This window comes from Chiloscyllium punctatum, chromosome 36 (genome assembly GCF_047496795.1).
Source record: "Chiloscyllium punctatum isolate Juve2018m chromosome 36, sChiPun1.3, whole genome shotgun sequence".
Taxonomy (NCBI): Eukaryota; Metazoa; Chordata; class Chondrichthyes; order Orectolobiformes; family Hemiscylliidae; genus Chiloscyllium; species Chiloscyllium punctatum.
In genome coordinates, this window is record NC_092774.1 from 72,337,618 (window position 1) to 72,358,993 (window position 21,376).

At 44.3% G+C, this 21,376-nt stretch overlaps 2 protein-coding genes across 2 annotated transcripts in view; one reads left to right on the top strand and one right to left on the bottom strand.

The window, feature by feature from the left end:
- Nucleotides 1-21,376, top strand: part of LOC140460678 (uncharacterized) — a 56,948-nt gene that overhangs the window by 18,761 nt on the left and 16,811 nt on the right. The gene's annotated exons all lie outside the window — the stretch shown is intronic.
- LOC140460674 (uncharacterized) lies at nucleotides 14,449-17,475 on the bottom strand. Its single transcript, XM_072555306.1, has 2 exons — nucleotides 17,257-17,475; nucleotides 14,449-16,316 (listed from the first exon to the last, which is right to left on the bottom strand). Exon 2 carries the CDS (start codon nucleotides 15,927-15,929, stop codon nucleotides 15,072-15,074), a length of 858 nt encoding a protein of 285 aa, XP_072411407.1. The 5' UTR covers nucleotides 15,930-16,316; nucleotides 17,257-17,475; the 3' UTR covers nucleotides 14,449-15,071.

The window sequence follows — 21,376 nt, forward strand, 5'->3', positions numbered from 1 at the left end:
GCCTGTGGAATTCATTGCCATGGAGTCCAGTGGAGACCGGGACATTAAATGTCTTCAAGGCAGAGATTGATAAATTCTTGGTATCGCAAGGAATTAAGAGCTTTGGGGAGAGTGTGGGTAAGTGGAGTTGAAATGCCCGTCAACCATGATTAAATGGTGGAGTGGACTTATGGCCTTACTTCCACTCCTATGTCTTAAGGAAGAGCTCTTTGCTATTCACCTTACTTCCACTCTCCATGATTTTATAAATCTTAGTAAGGACACCCCTACACTCCAATGAAGACATTCCCAACCTTTCCTTGTAACTCAAACCCTCGAGTCCTGGCAACATTCTGATAAATCTTTACGGAACCCTCTCTAATAGTATTCTTATTATTAAAGAGCCACCAGAACTATACACAGTACCCAGAAAGTGGCCTCACCAACATCATGTACAACCTCAACATGATATCCGAACTCCGATACTCAATGATGTGAGCAGTGAAGGCAATGGTGCTCAATGCCTTCTTTACTATCCATGGGGGTGAGGGAAGGAAGCAGAGTGTGCTGGAGCCAAGGTGGAGGAGGAACAGAAGATGCAAATCTGGAGTGGAGCTACAAGAGGAGTATTGCATGTGCTGTACTTGTACTGGTTGCATTTATTTGTGGGACTCAGGAGCATTTTAAAAATAAAAACAGAAAAGATTTCAACCCCTGCCCCATCCCAATCTATCCTTCCTCATCTGGGTAATTCAGACACAAACCTGAGTTTGCAGAGTCTGCTCCCTCCCTGGATCCACTCCAGGCGCTATCTCTCTCTTGCTGTCTTCCCCCTACCCTCCCCACCTCTGGCCAGTCCCTCTTCCCACCCTCTGCCTCCTCATGCATTTTCTCTCTCCCCCTACACCTATTGCTCCACATTTATTCCTGATTAATTCACCCTAATCTGAACAGTCCTGAGAACTGTGGGTAATTTAGCATGGCCAATCCACCCTAACTTGCACATCCCTCGACGATATGGATAATAGAACACAGCCAATCCACCCAAACCAGTCCAAAACTGAACACTATGGGTAATTTAACATGGTGAATACACCCTAACCTGGACAAAGTTACAAATCACACAATGCCAGGTTACAGTTCAACAGATTTATTTCGAAGCACTTGCTTTCACAGTGCTGTGTCTTATTCAGTTGGTTGTGGAGTACAAGATCATAAAGCACAGAATTTATGGAAAACATTACAGTGTCCTGCCACTGAGATAATATGTTGAAAAAAGCTGGATCGTTAAGTCTTTCATCTTTTACAATGGGTTGCAGGTATCATTAATGTGCAAATCCCAGAACTTCCTGTCAGGCTCATTCTCGAGATAACTTAAGGTTTTATAAGAAAAGGTAACATCTCAGCTCAGACAATGCATGAAAGGAGTGAGGCCAAAGTCTGTCTGTATCCCAATCTTAAGTCAGCCCGCTTCGATTTGCAAAGTGGAATTTACAAAATATTACATGTATTGGCTGCCTGCGTTGACTGCCAGCACGTTGTGCATTTAGAGTCATAGCATGGAAACAGACCCTTCGGTCCAACCCGTCCATGCTGATCAGATATTCCAACCCAATCTAGTCCCACCTGCCAGCACCTTGCCCATATCACTCCAAACTCTTTCCAGGTGCCTTTTAAATGTTTCAATTGTATGATCTTCCACCACCTCCTCTGGCATCTCATTCCATACACATACCACCCACTGAGTGAAAACGTTGCCTCTTAGGTCTCCTCTTTATTTTCCCCTCTCAGCCCTCTAGTTCTAGACTCCCCTTCCCCAAGGGAAAGACTTGGTCCATTTATTCTATCCATGCTCTTCATGATTTTATAAGCCTCTGTAAGATCACCCCTCAGCCTCTAACACTCCAGGGAAAACAGCCCCAGCCGATTCAACCTCTGTCTTGGCCTCGTCCATCAGCAATAAATGACTGGATAGGGTAGGGTTTTATGAATTACCACTTTCCACCAAATGCCAGATGTACTCACTCACTCAGTTGCTGTCTCACAAATGAAGGACTTCATTGTAACATCTTCTGCTCTGAGTAAGGGCAAAACATTTTTGAAAGCTGCTCTGCAACTCCAGTCTTCACAACCACAATTCTGCTTTCACTTAAGTCGATTGAAGTCATACAGCACAGAAACAGACCCTTTGGCCCAACTCGTCCGTGCCAACCAGACATCATAAATTCATCTAGTCCCATTTGCCAGCATTTGACTTGTATCCCTCTTAACCCTTCCTATTCAAATACCCATCCAGATGGCTTTTAAATGTTGTCATTGTACCAGCCTCCACCTAGCGCTAGAAAAGTTAAAAGGTCTTAAAATTGATAAATCTCCTGACCCCCGATGGGATACATCCTAGATATCTGAGGGAGGTGGCTGAGGAAATAGCGGAGGCATTGGTTGAGATCTTTCAAAAGTCACTGGAGTCAGGGAAAGTCCCAGATGATTGGAAGATCGCTGTTGTAACCCCCTTGTTCAAGAAAGGATCAAGACAAAAGATGGAAAATTATAGACCAATTAGCCTAACCTCGGTTGTTGGTAAAATTCTAGAATCCATCATTAAGGATGAGGTTTCTAAATTCTTGGAAGAGCAGGGTCAGATTAGAACAAGTCAACATGGATTTAGTAAGGGGAGGTCGTGCCTGACAAACCTGTTGGTATTCTTTGAAGAGGTGACAAGTAGGTTAGACCAGGGAAACCCAGTGGATGTGGTCTATCTAGACTTCCAAAAGGCCTTTGATAAGGTGCCACACGGGAGGGTGCTGAGTAAGGTGAGGGCCCATAGTGTTCGAGGTGAGCTACTGGTATGGATTGAGGATTGGCTGTCTGACAGAAGGCAGAGAGTTGGGATAAAAGGTTCTTTTTCGGAATGGCAGCCGGTGACAAGCGGTGTCCCGCAGGGTTCAGTGTTGGGGCTGCAGCTGTTCACGTTATATATTAATGATCTGGATGAAGGGACTGGGGGAACTCTAGCGAAGTTTGCCGATGATACGAAGTTAGGTGGACAGGCAGGTAGTACTGAGGAAGTGGGGAGGCTGCAGAAGGATCTAGACCGTTTGGGAGAGTGGTCCAGGAAATGGCTGATGAAGTTCAATGTGAGCAAATGCGAGGTGTTGCAGTTTGGAAAAAAAGAATACAAGCATGGACTACTTTCTAAACGGTGAGAAAATTCATAAAGCCAAAGTACAAAGGGATCTGGGAGTGCTAGTCGAGGATTCTCTAAAGGTAAACTTGCAGGTTGAGTCCGTGATGAAGAAAGTGAATGCAGTGTTGTCATTTATCTCAAGAGGGTTGGAATATAAAAGCACCGTTGTGCTTCTGAGACTTTATAAAGCTCTGGATACATTTGGAGTACTGTGTCCAGTTTTGGTCCCTACACCTCAGGAAGGACATATCGGCACTGGAGCGTGTCCAGCAGAGATTCACACGGATAATCCCTGGAATGGTAGGTCTAACATACGAGGAACGGCTGAGGATCCTGGGATTGTATTCATTGGACTTTAGAAGATTAAGGGGAGATCTAATAGAACCTTATTAGATAATACATGGCTTGGAAAGGGTGGACGCTAGGAAATTGTTTCCATTAGGCGAGGAGACTAGGACCCGTGGACACAGCCTTAGAATTAGAGGAGGTAAATTCAGAACAGAAATGCAGAGACATTTCTTCAGCCAGAGAGTGGTGGGCCTGTCGAATTCATTGCTGCGGAGTGCAGTGGAGACCGGGACGCTAAATGTCTTCAAGGCAGAGATTGATAATTTCTTGATGTCACAAGGAATTAAGGGCTACTGGGAGAATGCGGGTAAGTGGAGTTGAAATGCCCATCAGCCATGATTGAATGGCAGAGTGGACTCGATGGGCCAAATGGCCTTACTTCCACTCCTATGTCTTATGGTCCACCTCTTTCTTTGGCAGTTCGGTCCACACATGCACCACCCTTTGCGTGAAAAATCTTTGTTGTTCAAAAATCAGATGAACTCAGCCTTCAATATATTCAATGACCCCCTAATTGCAGGAAGACATCCCCACTTCTGAACTCAATTTCTCTTGCTAATATGAAAGCAAATTACTGCAAATGCTGGAATCTGAAACCAAAAAGAGAAAATGCTGGAAAATCTCAGCAGGTCTGGCAGCATCTGTAAGGAGAGAAAAGAGCTGACATTTCGAGTCGAACTGACCCTTTTCCAGCATTTTCTCTTTTGGTTCCTCTTGCTAATATACCACTTGCTTTGCTGATTGCTTGCTACACCTGTCTGACAACTGGCATTGACTGGTGCAAAAGGATGCTGATGCCCCTTGTACATCCACACATCATTCCTGATGAAGGGCTCCTGCCCAAAACTTCGATTCCCCTGCTCCTTGGATGCTGCCTGACCTACTGTGCTTTCCCGGTGCCACACTTTGACTCTGATCTCCAGCATCTGCAGTTCTCATTTTCTCCACATCCCGAATACATCACCATTTCAACAATACACCTCTTTTCTGCTTTTTATTAGCAAAGGCTGTAACTTCACATTATGGTACTGCATTTGCCATGTGTATGCCAACTGCGGTCTTCTCTACATCAGGGAGACCGAGCGTAAACTTGGGGAACGGTTACACCTGAAATGTCGACTTCTCCACCTCCTGATGCTGCCTGGCTTGCTGTGTTCTTCCAGCCTCCTGTCTGTCTATTTTGCCAATTGCGACACAGACCTGGGCCAACCTTTCCAGAGTCTGTCCGCTCCCGGATTCACTCCCTTTCCTTTCAGTTGCTGCAAGTCAACAATTGAACCCCAGAATGAAAAAAAAATTGAAAAGGGGTCGAGAAAAGAGAGTGCCGTACTCACAGATCTTCGACAGAGGAAAGAATTTGCAGTTTGGGTGAAGCTCAATCTTCTTTCAGAAAGAGGAGCAGGAAGAGCAGCTCATGGTTCAACTTCCGCATTCAGACAATGGGGTGGCTCTGATTGGCAAAAACACCTGTCTCCTTCCGGTTACCAGTGCTTTCTATTGATCAATCAAGAGAACGCCACGCACCCTTTATTTGCCGCCAGCAAAGAGGATTCCTAGTGTTTTGCTGACACCGGCAAACATGCGCAGCACGCTCCGTAAATACTGCTGGTGTTACTGACGAATTTTAAGTGTCCAAATACCAACGGGGAAAAAAGGTTATCACCACAATATTTTTCCCTGTGGCTCGACATTTTATTGCTTTTGCATTTTGTCTGGCTGCTCAACTTTTGGAGATCTTTTCCCCTTGTTTAGAGAGAGTGTATCCCTGTGAGCTGACTGTGGGAAGGAGCTGTCACCAGTTACACAGACTGAAGAAACATTACACTATTCGCAGCAGGGAGTAACTGTACATATTTCCTGACTGTGATCACAGTTTCACTTGTTCATCAGAACAGGGAGCCAAAAGGACACTAGAACTGCAGAGAAGTCGTGGAAATGTGGGGACCGTGGGAAGGGATTCCATTCCCTGTCGGCACTGGAGATTCATCAATCCAGTCGCAGTGGGGAAATAGGCAGTTCTTCAAAACATTATTACAACACACACACGTCTTTGTTCTACATGAGAACTTTGCCTGTTTCTAATTGTAATTGTTTTCACCAATCCTTTTTCCCCCCTCTTCACATACCCAATTTTCCCCTTTTAATCAATCCTTTTGTTGAAACCTGAACTGCTCCCAGTCTTCAGATTAGCTGCTTTTTTTAAAAGCTAATTTGTATGCCACTTCTTTGGATCCCGTCCTGTCCATAATATCCCTTGTTCGCGGTGGCTGGGCCACCTTTTGTGTTTTCTTTTTCAGACAGGATGGAACAACTATTGCAGTTGCTCCAGGTGCTATCTAAATGTTTGTCATTTCTTTCAATAATGTGCCCTCATTTGTTGCAGCCTGTTTGTGTCTGTAATTTCCTTGCTTTAGATTTAAGTCCCCAGTCTCAGTATCAATTCTGTTGCTCTCCGTCGTAATGGAAAGTTCTCACTCAGTTCTGCACTCTTCTGCAAGGGACCTCTCACAGCTACATTGACGATTATTCCCTTCTCGTGAAAGAATTAACATTTTGGAATTAAATTGCCATTGGCCAACAGAACCATTGCAATTTTTGGGAGATTGTGTGCAATTCGGGTCTCTCTCCTATTGGAAGGATGTTGTGAAGCTTGAAAGGGTTCAGAAAAGATTTACAATGATGTAGCCAGGGGGTTTGAGTGATAGCGAGAGGCCAAACAGACTGGGACTGTTTCCCCTTGCGCGTCGGAGGCTGAGGTGACCTTATAGACGTTTATAAAATCATGAGGCATGGATAGGGTCAATAAACAAGGCCTTTTCCTTGGGATGGCGGAGTCCAGAGCTAGAGGGTAACAGGTTCAGGGTGAGGGCTGTGGGTGCAGATTTAAAAGGGACCTCGGGCATCTTTTTCATTCAGAGGGTGGTGCTTGCAATGAATGAGCTACCAGAGGAAGTGGTGGAGGCTGGTACAATTACAGCATTTAAAAGGCATCTGGATGGGTATATGAATTGGAAGGGTACAGAGGAATAGAGGCCAGGTGCTGGCAAACAGGGCGATATTAATTTGGGATATCTGGTCGGAATGGGCATGTTGGACCAAGGGGACTGTTTCTATGCTGTATATCTCTATGACTCTGGCTTTCCACTAGACATTTGCCACGTCTGTATGTTCAGTCTCTCTCTGGTGTCAGTGTAAATGCCTTAATATCTCATTCCACTCCCACTTCCTGGGGATGTTAACCATTTCATGTTTGGTTTTTTCTCAAGAAGCTGTATTGCAAGTTCAACCTGAATTTACACTTGTGTTGCTTCCCAAAATCAGACCAGCTCACTCTCGGCAATATCCCAATGTTGTTGTGAAAGATATTAACTTTCAGGTGGAGTTATCCAAACTTCAGTGATGTCAGTCCTGACGTTTTTGCTTTTCTGCCCCTGTAAGATTCTGAATCAGCACCTTCAGGAGAATTTGTTAGAGCAGAGTGAGAACAGAAGGGGAGAGAGAGTGGGACGGTGCTTTCAAATTTATGAAGTAACAAAAGACAAGAATGTTCAACGGCAAGTAAAATTCCTTGTTCTGAATTTCTACCCTGGACTGACAGTGACGACTTTTGTAATCTCTTTTAACAGAGTATTTGAAGATCTGAAGCCAGAAGTTTCAACATCAGCAGATGAAGGGCTAATGCCCGAAACAGACTTTGCTGCTCCTCAGATGCTGCCTGACCTGCTGTGTTTTGCCAGTGCCGCATTCTCAGACTCTGACTATCCAGTGTCTGCAATCCTCACTTTGATGTCAATGTCTGACAGTCATTCAAATCCATTGAGGCCGCAACAATTTTCAACTATGGATCTACGAGGAGGAGCAAACCTTTTGGTTCCTGCTTGAGAACGGCCTCTCCCTGGTGTGACTGCGCCAATGAGTCTCCAACACAGACAGGAAACAGAAGCCTTTCCCGCAGTTGCAATACTTCCATGGTTTCACCACAGGGCGGGATTCCTCTGGTTTCTTCATGGCTAAAGCTTCAGCTGCACACAGAATTGTGTACAGGCCCTCCCTGCTGTGAACTCCTCTTTCCAGGCCCGTATATCTGTTTCAGACTCCACAATCAGTGCACTGCAACAGTAGGGTCTCTCATCCAGTCCCACTGATACTGAAAACCATCTGCATCCTTTACTCGGTCTAGCCTTTGCGTGACTCCAGACCCACAGCAGTGTGGTTGACTCTACACTGCCACCCCCAGCAAATGAGTGGGGAGAAATGTACTTGGATACAGAGTGTGGGTTGAAATTGCTGAGTGAGGCAATGCAGATTAAGGCTGTACCAAGGATCCAATTACAAAGGGACAGCTTGGTGCTGACCAATAGTAAAGAAAGTGGGTGGTGGGAAGAGTGTGAGCACTTGGACCTTGAGCTGTTTAAAAGAAAAAGCTACATTCTCAACACCTTTTTGCTTGGGGGATCTGCAGTTGTAACAAAGTTAGGTCGCAGTCAAGGTTACCTGAATTTACTGAAGGGCTCAGACTCTCACTGAATTGATTTATTGTCACGTGTATCGCGATACAGTGAAAAGCTTTGTCTTGTGAGCAGAACAGTGAGATCAGAGTTAAGTAGCAAAGATATGTAAATAATAAATAAACAGCTGCAAAAACAAAAACAGGTCCAGGCGAATGTTAAGAGTTTGAGAGTCCATTCAGTTTTCTCACAACAGTGTGGTAGGAACTGGTTCAAAACCGGCTGGTGCATGTGTTCATGTGTACTATCCACCCCGATGGTAGAGGTTGAAGAAAAACATTGCCAGGCTGTGATGAGTCTTTGAGAATGCTGCCGGCCTTTCCTTGACGGTGGGCCTGATAGATGGATCACATAGATGGGAGGTTGACCTTTGTGATTGTCTGGGCTAAGTTCACCACTCTGTGTAATTGTCTCTGATTTTGAATGGTACAGTTGAAAGCTTTGACCTCCAAGAGGTTTTTGTGTTAAAGCTGCTCATTTCTTTCAGCCTCCTGCACTAAGTTTCCAATGTCATGTTTCAGATGGAGCAGTGAATGACAAGCTAATATCGTTAGAAATTGTAAATTTTTCAGGAGTGCGGTTACTGCGTCATTTCGACAGCACCGAGAGGTATGGGCTGTCTCCACTAGAAATGATGTAGAAGAGCCAGTGTTGGACTGGGATCGACAAAGTTAAAAACACAACACCAGTTATAGTCCAATAGGTTTATATGGAAGCACTAGCTTTCAGAGCACTGCTCCTTCATCGGATAGCTGTAGAGCAGGATCATAAGACACAATATATAGCAAAAGATCAGTGTCAAGCAACTGATGGGATATACTGAACAAACGTAGAATGATAGTAAGTCTTTCATCTTTTAGAATGGGTTGCAGGTTTCAGTTCATTCATATGTAAACCCCAGAACTACTTTTAAGTCCCCATTCTCAAAATGACTTAAGGTTTTATAAAAATAGGTGACATCTCAGCTCATATAATGCATGAAAGGTATGAGGTTCGAGTCTGTCTGTATCCCACTCTTGCTTGAATCAGATTGGTTCTATTTCCAAAATGGGAATTTATAAAATATTACATGGATTAACTGCCTGCAGATTGTGCACTTTTTGAGCAAAGTAGAATGTATCTGCAAATTCACCCCATAGACTATTATCTGTGTATGTGTGTTTGCGTGTGCGCATGCTTGGTGAAGTGTGAGTGTGATTGGAGTATAAGTCTGTAAGAGGGTGAGTATTTTGGTTGGGGTGGGTGGTGCATATGTGTGTGTGTGTGTCTGAGAGACAGCATGTCTATGACAGAGTTGTGGATAAAAGCAAGGGTTTGCATTTTGCTAAAACAAGGGCAGGACTTGTACAGGTAATGGTAGGGCACTGGGTCATGTTGTAGAACAGAGAGACATGGTGGTTTTCAGGTACATTATTCTTGAAAGGTGCATTGCTGGGAGACAGGATGGTTAAGAAGGCATTTAGCAGCATTGCCTTCATTGTTCACACCGTTGAGATAGGAGTTGGGACATCATGTTGAGGATGTCCAGGATGATGGTGAAGCCACTTTGAGTACTGAGTACAGTTCTGGTCGCCCTATAATAGGAAGAATACTATTGGAGTGGATTTGGAAAACATTTTCCAGGATGTTTCCAGGACTGGAGGGATCAAGTTATAAGGAGAGATCGGAACTTTTTTCAGTGGAATGCAGGAGGTTGAGGGGTGACCTTATTGAGACTTAGAAAATCATGAGTGGTGTCGGTAAGACAAATAGCAAAAATAGCGATGAGCATGTACGGTTACATCAAGCTACAGGAGAACAAATTGTGGCTCTACTTTTTTTACCCCTATTGGCTTTTGACCACTTAAAATCCGTCAGTAACAGCAGCATCTCCAGAGCATACTGCACATGCTCCTCGGTGTCAGCAAGGTCTATGCGGGTTAGCCGGTGTCAGCAAAAACTGCATGCTCGTCGCTGTCCCCGGAAATGACTCACGATCTTCATGGACCAATGGAGAGCATTGGCGGACTGGAAGGAAACATCCTCCTGCCAATCAGAGCCCCCTTACTGTCTGAATATGGAAGGTGGACCATGTCCTTCTGAAGCTGCTGCTGTTCCTCTCTCTCGAAATGAAGATTGAGCTTCACCCCAAACTGTAACTTCCTTCCTTTGTCCAACATCTGTGAGTATGGCACTCTTTTCTCACCCTCTTTTTCCATTTAGGGCCTCAGTTGTTGACTTGCAGCAACTGAAACGGAAGAGAGTGAATCAGGGGGCGGGGGGCAGACTCTGGAAATGTTGGAAAAATGACTCGTGCAGTTGATGAAGATCAGAGTGTGGTTCTGGAAAAGCACAACAGGTCAGGCAGTATCAAAGGAGGGTATGAAGTAATGGAGACTTTCAGCTTCTGTGGAATGAGAGAAAGAGTTCATTATAAATTAGCATTGATCAGATAGGCCAATGGGAGATGGAGTTTAATTTAGAGAAATACATTTTGGTCAAGCAATCCAGGCAGGACTGACTGGGGAGTGTTGCAGAATAAAGAGACCTTGGAGTGCAGGTTTTGCCAGTGATGCTCACGTTCCATGAACAAATAAAACAGATCATGGTGCTGCCATCATGCATGGGGCAGAATTAAATGATCAGAAAAATTCTGAACTCACTACAAACAGTTTGTGCACAATGCCGTTATTTCTTCTTGTTTTGATTGCGATTTAGTCTGTACCAAATTAAGTGCAGCCTTGGTTTACGTTTCATTGGCAATTCTACATGTTGACTTTCTATTATCACAATCTCTTTAATTTTTTTTATATGTATTTAAACTAATCTTCAGATTGTTTACAACTGAATGACATTACCAGACTGAAAATTCACAGCCTAAAAAATGTTTTGGCATTTGATGAAGTTATTTGGGCAATAGCAATAGCAAATGAAAAATCAAAGAAATGCAAAGATATGAGGAGGGATACATATCTTGTTTAACCAAGCACAATGGCAGTGCAGAGAATTTCAGAAATGCACAAAAAATATTCACAGTGTACCCCTTATTCAACTCATTCAAGAATTTCAAATTGTGTTTGAGGCAATTCAATGGCAAATTGCAACATTTGTTTGTTAATACACTCACCATAAATTGTGAATATGATTTTGATAAACAGACTATGTTTAATCCCAAATGGAACAATTAAGTGCAAAGTTACTTTCAACCATTTAATAAAACACTGCAAATTTTATTTCATATGAAAATGCAATCATTTTATAAAATCTTTACAAAGGAAATATCTTAAACAAAATAGCTGTTCTGGGTGTCAATATTTACAACAGTTAAGCAGCTATTATTTGGCAATCGACCAACTAATTGAAATAATTTCAGAATAAATTAGCTGTTTCATTATTATACATGGAGATATTTTAATTAAAATGTCACAAAGGAAATCTTTAACTCAAAGCAAAGTTAGATAAAATACAAAAATATCTTGCAGAATTCACTTCAAATCATATCTGTTGAATCACAAAAAGATGACGCTCAATGTACTAAATGATGGACAAACATTGTAAAGAATGTATATATCTCAATCATATCTTAAATGAATATTTATTCTGCCTTGGACAACAACTACTGAAAGTTTTTTAACAAATTCACAACTACAATAGCAAAGCTTTAGAAAATCCACCACTGAGCCAAATCTTGCATAAAAGTTTTTTTCAGGAAATCCTTTAAAGATTTCAGGCTTCTCCAGCTTCAATGAGCTGAAGAAGAAAAAAATGCATCTGGTTGGAGACACGAATAGAAAAGAATCAGAGGGATATGGACCAAATGTTGGCAAATGGGTCACAAGATTAATTTAGGATATTTGGTTTCTGGACTGAAGGGTTTGCTTCTGTGCTCTACAACTCGATGACTCTATTTCTACATAGTCAGAATCAATTTCACAAAACTAGGATTAGGCCATTCATCCTTTACAGCCTGTTTTGGGCTGTGGCCTAACTGTGCATGTTTCAATGCAAGTTTCAGAAAGATTTCAGGAGTTCTTTTCAAAAAGTGAACATATATTCAGAAATATTGTTAAAAGTCCGAAAGTATCAATGTAACTATTCTCAATGTTAAAGATCAGCCATTTCAGAAAGTCATTTAAATGTAGAGCTTTTCTAACAGTAGGTGTGAATACTGTCTGTGTCCCAATATCGAGTCAGACTGACATTGTTGTTCGAAAAGCTCTGCATTTAAATGACATTCTTGAAGGTAATTTAAAACAAGTTCTGGGATTAATGTACCAAAGAACAGAAGCCCATTCTGAAATATGAAAGATTTAATCTAAAATTGTTTAGTGAAGGACATCTCCATGACCGTGGACTCCTTTGGCTATAAATTCTGTGATCATGATCTTATTGTCCACGACCACCTGATGAAAGAGCAGCATTCTGAAATGGAGCGATCAGGAAAAATGTCTCATTTGGATCACCCAAGGTTAGAAATGGAAGCATATCTCTCCAAGGTTACAGTTTGATTTGCTCCTTCAACGTTCTTGAAATGTAAGGTGTTCCATTGTAGTGTTCAATTCTGATCCATTAAAATCAGTATCCAGTCTCATCCGAGTGTAGAACCAACTCAACTGATGGAACAAACTAAAACTTTTCAGTTTGCTTTTTAGATGTGACATCTTCTCTCCCTCCCTCTCTGGTGACCCAACAGGACTACCAGAGCTGGAAGTCCCACTCTCGAAATACGATTGCTGACCTACAGTTTTCTTGTGCTGATGAATATAAGGATTTAAAAGCTGCTAGCCTGATCTCTCACAAAGCACAAAAACAGACTGCTCACCCGTGTCTGCGTAGAGGAGAAATTTCAGGTGGAAACAGATCACAAAATAACTGTTACCAGTCCCAAAACACGTGTTTCCCATGGACAAAGTTAAAAATCTCACAACACCAGGTTATAAACCAACAGATTTATTTGGAAACACTAACGTTTGGAGCACCGCTGTTTTATCAGGTTGGCTGTGGAGAATGAGATCATGTTCATGGAATTTATAGCCAAAGGAGTCCAGTGTCATGGAGATGTCATATATTAAACAATTTTAGATTAAATCTTTCATCTTTTAGAATGGGTTTCTGCTCTTTGGCATGTTAATTCCAGAACTTGTTTTTAATTACCTTCTCAAGAAAGTCATTCAAATGCAGAGCTTTTCTAACAATAGGTGTGAATTCTGTCTGGGTCCCAGTGTTGAGTCAGACAGACATTTTTCTTAGAAATGTTGTGCATTTAAATTACATTCTTGAGAAGGTAGTTTTTAGATTAGGGTGTAGGTTAGGCTGGATTGGCCATGCTAAATTACCCATATTGTTCAGGATATGCAAGGTAGGGGGGATTAGCTATGAGAAATATGAAGTAAGGGAGTGGGTCTGGGTGGCAATGGTGCTAAATGCCTTCTGAACCATCCAGTCGATCAGTTCTTTGCAGGTTGCATCACTATGTATCTGAACCCTCCCATGTCTCTGTTTTAACTATACAAGCCCTGTCCTTCCTCGTTTTAGCAAAATGTAACCCCTTGCTTTTATTCATACCCCTCTCATATACGCACACCCTAACACTCTCACACACTTATACTCCATCACACTCAACCAAGCATGTACACACTCTTACATGCACTCTCACATACAAACTCTCACATACAAACTCTCATGCATACACACACTCTCATGCATATGCGCACACACAACTCTATGGAGTGAATTTTTATTGGCAGAATTATATTTGCAGATACTTTCAATTTTGCACACAAAACACACAATCTACAGGCAGTCAATCTATGTAATATTTTATGTATTCCTACTTTAAAAACAGAACTAGTCTGATTCAAGATTGGGATACTGACAGACTCGAACCTCACAACTTTCATGTATTGTGTGAGCTGAGATGTCACTTTTTAAAAAAATATAAAACCATAAGTCATCTCAAGAACATGACTTAGATGTTGTTCTTGGAGTAAAATATTAATGAACTGAAACCTGCAACCCATTCTAAAAGATATCAGTTGCATGACACTGTGAATTTTGCTATAAGATCTATGTCTTATGATCCTGCTCCACAGCTACCTGTGGAAGGAGCAGCGCTCTGAAAGCTAGTGATTCCGAATAAACCTGTTGGAATATAACCTGGTCTTGTGTGATTTTTAACTTTATCCACCCCAGTCCGATACTGGCACCTCCACATCGTTTCTAGTGAACACAGCCGATACCTCCCAGTAAACTTTACAATGCCAATGAAACAACACAGTACCTGCACTCCTGAAAAGTTTACAATTTCTAATGATACTAGCTACCCATTCACTGCTCCATCTGATACACAACATTGCAAACTTAGTGCAGGAGGCTGAAAGAAACGAACAGCTTCAAAACAAAAAACGTCTTGGAACTCAAAACTTTGAATGAGAGTCTGAGCCCACGGTCAGTTCAGGTAATCTTTATTGTGACTCAACTTTGTTAAAGCTTCAGATCCTCCAGTAAAAAGGTGTAGAAAAAGTAGCTGCTTTTTAAACAGCTCAAGGTCAAAGCGCTCACACTCCTCACTCCCCCATCCCACCTCACTTTCTTTACTATTGGTCATCACAGAGTTGTCCCTTTGTAATTGGATCCTTGGTACAGCCGTAACCTGGAGGAAGTATTGCCTCACTCAGCAATTTCAACCCATACCCTGTCCCCTACTAAGTTTCTCCCTGCTCAACTGCCAGGGGCTGAGTGGGCAGGAGGGGGAAGAGGGGAGGTTCTGGGCAGTGTAATGTTAACCACACAGCTGTGGGTCTGGAGTCACGTGTAGGATAGACCAGGTAAAGGATCAGCTGGGCGACTGAATGAATCCTTTCCCACAATGGCAGTTTCCTTCCCTAACAAGAGCATGCGTGAATCAGGTGGGCCCCCCCACCCTAAAAACGGTTTCATCATCAGATTCTGAACTCCAGATTTCTGACAGAATTCCAATTCCGTGATCTTCCCATGGCTGGATTCAAACTCAGGAGTCCCCGGAACTGGGTTGATAGTCCAGTCCCTAATGGCACTCAGTTGTTGCTCCTTCAATCACCCTGTGATGGCACGTGAACTCGTTGGTGCCTCCGCAGGTGGGAGGAGCGGGTGAAGGCCTTCCCACACTCTGTGCAGCCGGAGGGCTTCTCCCCAGTGTGGATTCGCTGGTGGGTCTGGAGATTGGAGGAATCGCTGAACCCCTTCCTGCACTCAGGGCAGCTGAAGGGCCACTCCCCTGTGTGAACCCTCTGGTGTCTCAGCAGGATGGAGGAATTGCTGAAGGCCTTCCTGCACTCGGTGCAGGGGAATGGCCTCTCCCCCATATGGATCCGCCGGTGGGTCAGCAGAGTGGTGGAATTGCTGAAGGCCTTCCTGCACTCTGGGCAGCTGAAGGGCTTCTCCCCAGTGTGGAGACGCTGGTGCTTCCACAAGTTGCTCACCTGACTAAATCCCTTCCCGCACTTGGGGCAGGTGAACGGCCTCTCCCCAGTGTGGACCCGCTGGTGAGTCAGCAGGTGGGAGGAATTGATGAAGGCCTTCCCACACTCGGGGCAGCTGTAGGGCCTCTCCCCCGTGTGGACCCGCCAGTGGGCCAGCAGGTCAGAGGAATGTCTGAATGCCTTCTTGCACTCGGAGCAAGAAAACGGCCTCTCACCAGTGTGGAGTCGCTTGTGGGTCTGGAGGTTGAAGGAATTGCTGAAGGCCTTCCCGCACTCGGGACATGGGAACGGCCTCTCCCCTGTATGGACCCGCTGGTGAGTCCGCAGGGCAGAGGCCTGGGTAAAGCCCTTCCCACACTCAGGGCAGCTGAAGGGCCTCTCTCTGGTGTGACTGCGCCGATGAGTCTCCAGGGAAGATGGGACACAGAAGCCTTTCCCGCAGTCACCACACTTCCATGGTTTCTCCATGACCGAAGCTTCAGCCACACACAAATGCGTGTAGAGCCCCTTCGCACCGTGATTTCCTCTTAACAGGCGGTATAGCTGTTACACGTTCCATACTCAGTGCACTGCAACAGTAGGTCTCTCATCCAGTCCCACTGATACTGGAAATATACTCAAACAGGAACCAAAAAGCTTTGCTCCTTCTTACAGAATCACAGTCAAAAATCGTTGTGGTCCTGATGGATTGAGTGACCGTCAGACATTGACACCAAAGTGAGAACTGCTGACTCTGGAGAGTCACTGTCAAAAAGTACGGCACTGGAAAAGCACAGCAGATCAGGCAGCATCCGAGGAGCAGGAAAGTTGACGTTACAGTTAATTTTGAAACTTCTGTCTTCAGATCTTCAAACGCTGTAAAAAAAAGAATATTAAGTCATCACTATCAGTTCTGCTTTCTGCCAGACAAACATTCTTTTCTTTTATTATTCCACAAAACTGAAAGCGTCATCCTATTCTCTCTCTCCCCCTCTGTTCTCATTCCACTTTAACTAATTCTCCTGAAGGTGCTGATTCAGGATTTTACAGGTGCAGAAAAGCAAAAACGTCAAGGCTTATCTCTCTGAAACTCCACCTGAAAGTTAATATCTTTCACGTCATTGGCATAATGCTGAGAGTGAGCAGGTTTGATTTGGAAAGCAAAATAAAGTGTGCCAATTCAAGATGAGCCTGCAATGCAGCTTCTGGAGGATCAACCTCAAGAAATGGTTAATGTCCCCGGGAAGGGGAGCACAATGAGACTTCAAGGTATTAACACCGACACCAGAGAGAGAAACTGAACATACAGACGTGGCAAACATTGATGGAAAGCCAGAATCATAGAGATATACACACAGAAACAGGCACAGGCATTTCAAACGATTCTGTGCTGACCAGATATCCGAAATTAATCTAGTCACATTTGCCAGCACGTGTTCCCTGGCCCTCTGAACCGTTCGTTTTGATACACCCGTCCAGATGCCTTTTAAATGCTGTAATTGTACCAGCCTCCACTACTTTCTCTGGCAGGTCATTCCGTACATTCACACCCGCCAAAACCTTGTGAAAAAGTTGCCTCCTGAGGTCTCTTTTAAATCTCCACGCCCCATCCCCCGCCGCCCTCACCCTAAACCAATCACCCTCTAGTTCTGGACTCCCCACCCCAAGGAAAAGACCATGTCTATTTACCCTATCCATGCTCCTTATGATTTTATAAAAGTCTATAATGTTACCCCTGAGATTCTGGCGCGGGCTGGGGAAAACAGCCCCACCCTACCCTTCCGGCCCTCCTCACCCGGACAATTAAGACACATACCTGAGTTTGCAGAGTCTGCTCCCTCCCTGGATCCACTCCAGTTGCTACCAGTGAACAGATTTTCTCCCTCTTTGATTGAAGAGTTGCCCAGCGAAAGGGTTTTACTCTGAAACGAGCAGAGCCACATCCGCGTTGTGACGTCATCGATGGGTCGACGCGAGGGAGGGAGAGACAGGAAGGGGAGGAGCGTACAGCGGGGAGGGGGCGGGGCGATATGGTGGAGAGATGATCGGGGTCAGGGGCGGGGCGACTGGGTGGAGCGAGAGGCGGGTACGGAGGCGGAGTGCAGCCGGGACAGTGGGAGGAGCAAGTGTCGAGCGACGGCCGACGAGACGGGGCGTGACGAGACGAAGGGGCGGGGCGAACGGCGGCTCTGCACTGCGCCTGCTCCGAATTGACGGACCGCACTGCTCTGCACAGTTTACAAAAATCCTTTCCCTTCAGAGAATCCGCACAATGTAGAAGCAGGTCACCCGGCCCAATGAGACCACACCGACCCTCCGAAGGGTAACCCACCCACATCCATTCCCTTTCCTCTCCTGCCCGCTATTTACCCCCCGAATAGACCTCACCTGCACATATCTAGGCACTATGGGTAATTTAACATGGCGAATCCACCCTAATCTGCACATCCCTGGACCATGTGGGGCAATTTAGCATGGCCAATCCACCCTCACCCTTCACAGATTAACTACTCTCCGGGAAAAACAGCTCCTCCTAATCTTTACCTTAAATCTACTCCCCCTAATTTTATGGCCGAGTCTCATCCACCAACAGAAACTACTAGACAAGGCAGGGAGCTGGTGGGCGTGCGTCTGGATGGCATGCTCTTCAGAGGGGTTGAATGGCCGACTTCCACACTGTGGAGATTGAATGATTTATTGCAGTCGTGTTTGCCCCAGATCACAGCGCGCAGAACTACCCACCTTCCACCAAATCAAAAGACAAGTCCCACCCTGCCCTCTCGTATGTGTGCTATCTGTCTGCTTAATCGTTTCCAGTGAATACGGCCCAAACCCCGCTGCTGTCAGTAAACTTTAAAATGCTCAGGAAACAATGTAACGAGGACATGCCGCAACCCAAAGGACTAGCCACGCTACCATACATCAGGAGCATTTCTGAACTGACAGCCAGACTACTGCGACCACTAGGACTCATAACAGCACACAAACCAACAGCCACGCTCAGACAACAACTCACCAGAACGAAGGACCCGATACCCAACATGAGCAAAACTAATGTAGTGTACAAAATCCCATGCAAGGTCTGCACAAAACACTACATAGGACAAACAGGAAGACAGTTAACGATCCGTATACACGAACACCAACTAGCCACGAAACGACACAACCAGCTATCCTTAGTAGCCACACACACAGACGACAAGCAACATGACTTCGACTGGGACAACACTACCATTATAGGGCAAGCCAAATAAAGAACAGCCAGGGAATTCCTAGAGGCATGGCATTCATCCACAGACTCTACCAACAAACACATCGACCTGGACCCAATATACCGGCCACTACAGCGGACAGCTGGAAATGACAACTGAAAGCGGCAGAGACAGGCCACTATAAATGCCGGAGGAAACAGCACAGAAGCACTTCACAGGAGGCTCCCAAGCACTGAGGATGTCACCTAGACAGGGATGAAACGTTTGCAAGACAAATTCCCACTCGGCGAACAGAATCACAACAACGAGCACCCGAGCTACAAATCTTCTCCCAAACTTTGAAAACAATGTAATACCTGAGGTACTGAAAACCGTAAGGTTTCTAATGATAACAGTGACTGATTCACTCCTTCTGATGTACAGCAGTGGAAATACAATGTTGGAGGCTGAAAGAAATTAGCAGTTTAAAACAAGAACCCACCTAACCCTTCACTTAGCACCCCACTCAGCACACTGTACATACTGCCGGTAAACCTTAAAGCAATTCATCCCCACAGTGCAATGAATTCCCACTTTCCACTAAAATTCTGGATGTACTCATTCACTCAGTTGCTGTCCCACAAATTAAAGATTTCACTGTAACTTGTTCTGTGCAACGAACCAGAATTGATCAGGGACCTCGAAGTGAAGGAGCCATTGAGAAGTAGTGACCAGAATACAATAAGCTTCAATCTCCAATTTGAGAGGGAGAGGGTACAATCGGAAGTGACAGTATTTCTGTTGAATAAAGGGAACCATGGAGCTATGAGGGAGGAGCTGGCCAAAGTTCAATAGTGCAATACCTTGGCAGGGATGACAGTGGAGGAACAATGGCAGATATTTCTGCGTATAATGCAGAAGATGCAGGATCAGTTCATTCCAAAAAGGAAGAAAGATCCTAGGAGGAGGCATGGGTGGCCATGGCTGATGAGGGAAGTTAAGAAACATATAAAGTTAAAAGAGAAAAAGTATAACATAGCAAAGATAAGTGGGAAAATAGAGGACTGGGAAGCTTTTAAAGAACAACAGAGGATTACTAAGAAGGAAATACACACAGAAAAAAATGAGGTACCAAGGTAAACTGGCCAAAAATATAAAGGAGGATAGTAAAAGCTTTTTTAGGTACTTGAAAGGCAAAAAAGTGGTTAAGACTAAAATTGGGCCCTTGAAGAAAGGCGAATATGTTACGGGGAACAAAGAAATGGCAGAAGAATTGAATTGGCAATTCAGATCTGTGTTCACTGGGGAAGACACAAGCAATCACCCTGAAGTAACAGTGGCTGAAGGACCTGAACTTAAGGGAATTTATAGTTGCCAGGAATTGGTGTTGGAGAGACTGTTAGGTCTGAAGGTTGATAAGTCCCCGGGGCCTGATGGTCTACATCCCAGGGTACTGAAGGAGGTGGCTCCAGAAATCGTGGATGCGTTGGTGATTATATTCCAGAGTTCGATAGATTCGGGATCAGTTCCTTCGGATTGGAGGGTGGCTAATGTTGTACCACTTTTTAAGAAAGGTGGGAGAAAGAAAACAGGAAATTATAGAGCAGTTAGTCTGACCTCAGTGGTGGGAAAGATGCTGGAGTCTATTATAGGGGATGAAATTATGACACATCTGGATAGTAGTAACAGAATAGGTCAGAGTCAGCATGGATTTATGAAGGGGAAGTCATGCTTGACTAATCTTCTGGAATCTTTTGAGGATGTAACTCTGAAGATGGATGAGGGAGATCCAGTAGATGTTGTGTACCTGGACTTTCAGAAAGCTTTTGATAAAGTCCCACATAGGAGGTTAGTGAGCAACATTAGGGCACATGCTATTGAGGGAAAAGTACTAACTTGGATTGAAAGTTAGTTAGTTGGCTGACAGGAAACAGAGTAGTGATAAATGGCTCCATTTCGGAATGGCAGGCAGTGACCAGTGGGGTATTGCAGGGATCAGTGCTGGGACTGCAGCTTTTTACAATATATATTAATGATATAGAAGATGGTATGAGTAATAACATTAGCAAATCTGCTGATGATACAAAGCTGGGTGGCAGGGTGAATTGCGAGGAGGATGTTAGGAGATTACAGGGTGACCTGGACAGGTTAGGTGAGTGGTCAGATGCATGGCAGATGCAGTTTAATGTGGATAAATGTATGGTTATCCACTTTGGTGGCAAGAACAGGAAGGCAGATTACTATCTAAATGGAATCAATTTATGTAAAGGGGCAGTACAAAGAGATCTGGGTGTTCTTGTACACCAGTCAATGAAGGTAAGCATGCAGGTACAGCAGGTAGTGAAGAAGGCTAATAGCATGCTGGCCTTCATAACAAGAGGAATTGAGTATAGAAGCAAAGAAGTGCTTCTGCAGCTGTACAGGGCCCCGGTGATACCACACCTGGAGTACTGTGTGCAGTTCTGGTCTCCAAATTTGAGGAAAGTCATTCTAGCTATTGAGGGAGTGCAGTGTAGGTTCATGAGGTCAATTCCTTGAATGGCAGGACTACCTTACGCTGAAAGGTTGGAGCGACTGGGCTTATTTACCCTTGAGTTTAGAAGGGCTATAAGATTATTAAAGGATTGGACACTCTGGAGGCAGGAAACATGTTTCCGCTGATGGGTGAGTGCCGAACCAGAGGACACAGCTTAAAAATACGGGGTAGACCATTTAGGACAGAGATGAGGAGAAACTTCTTCACCC

What these genes read in the sequence shown, in the direction of transcription:
- LOC140460674 (XM_072555306.1), bottom strand. Translation starts at nt 15,929, where the DNA reads ATGGAGAAACCATGGAAGTGTGGTGACTGCGGGAAAGGCTTCTGTGTC.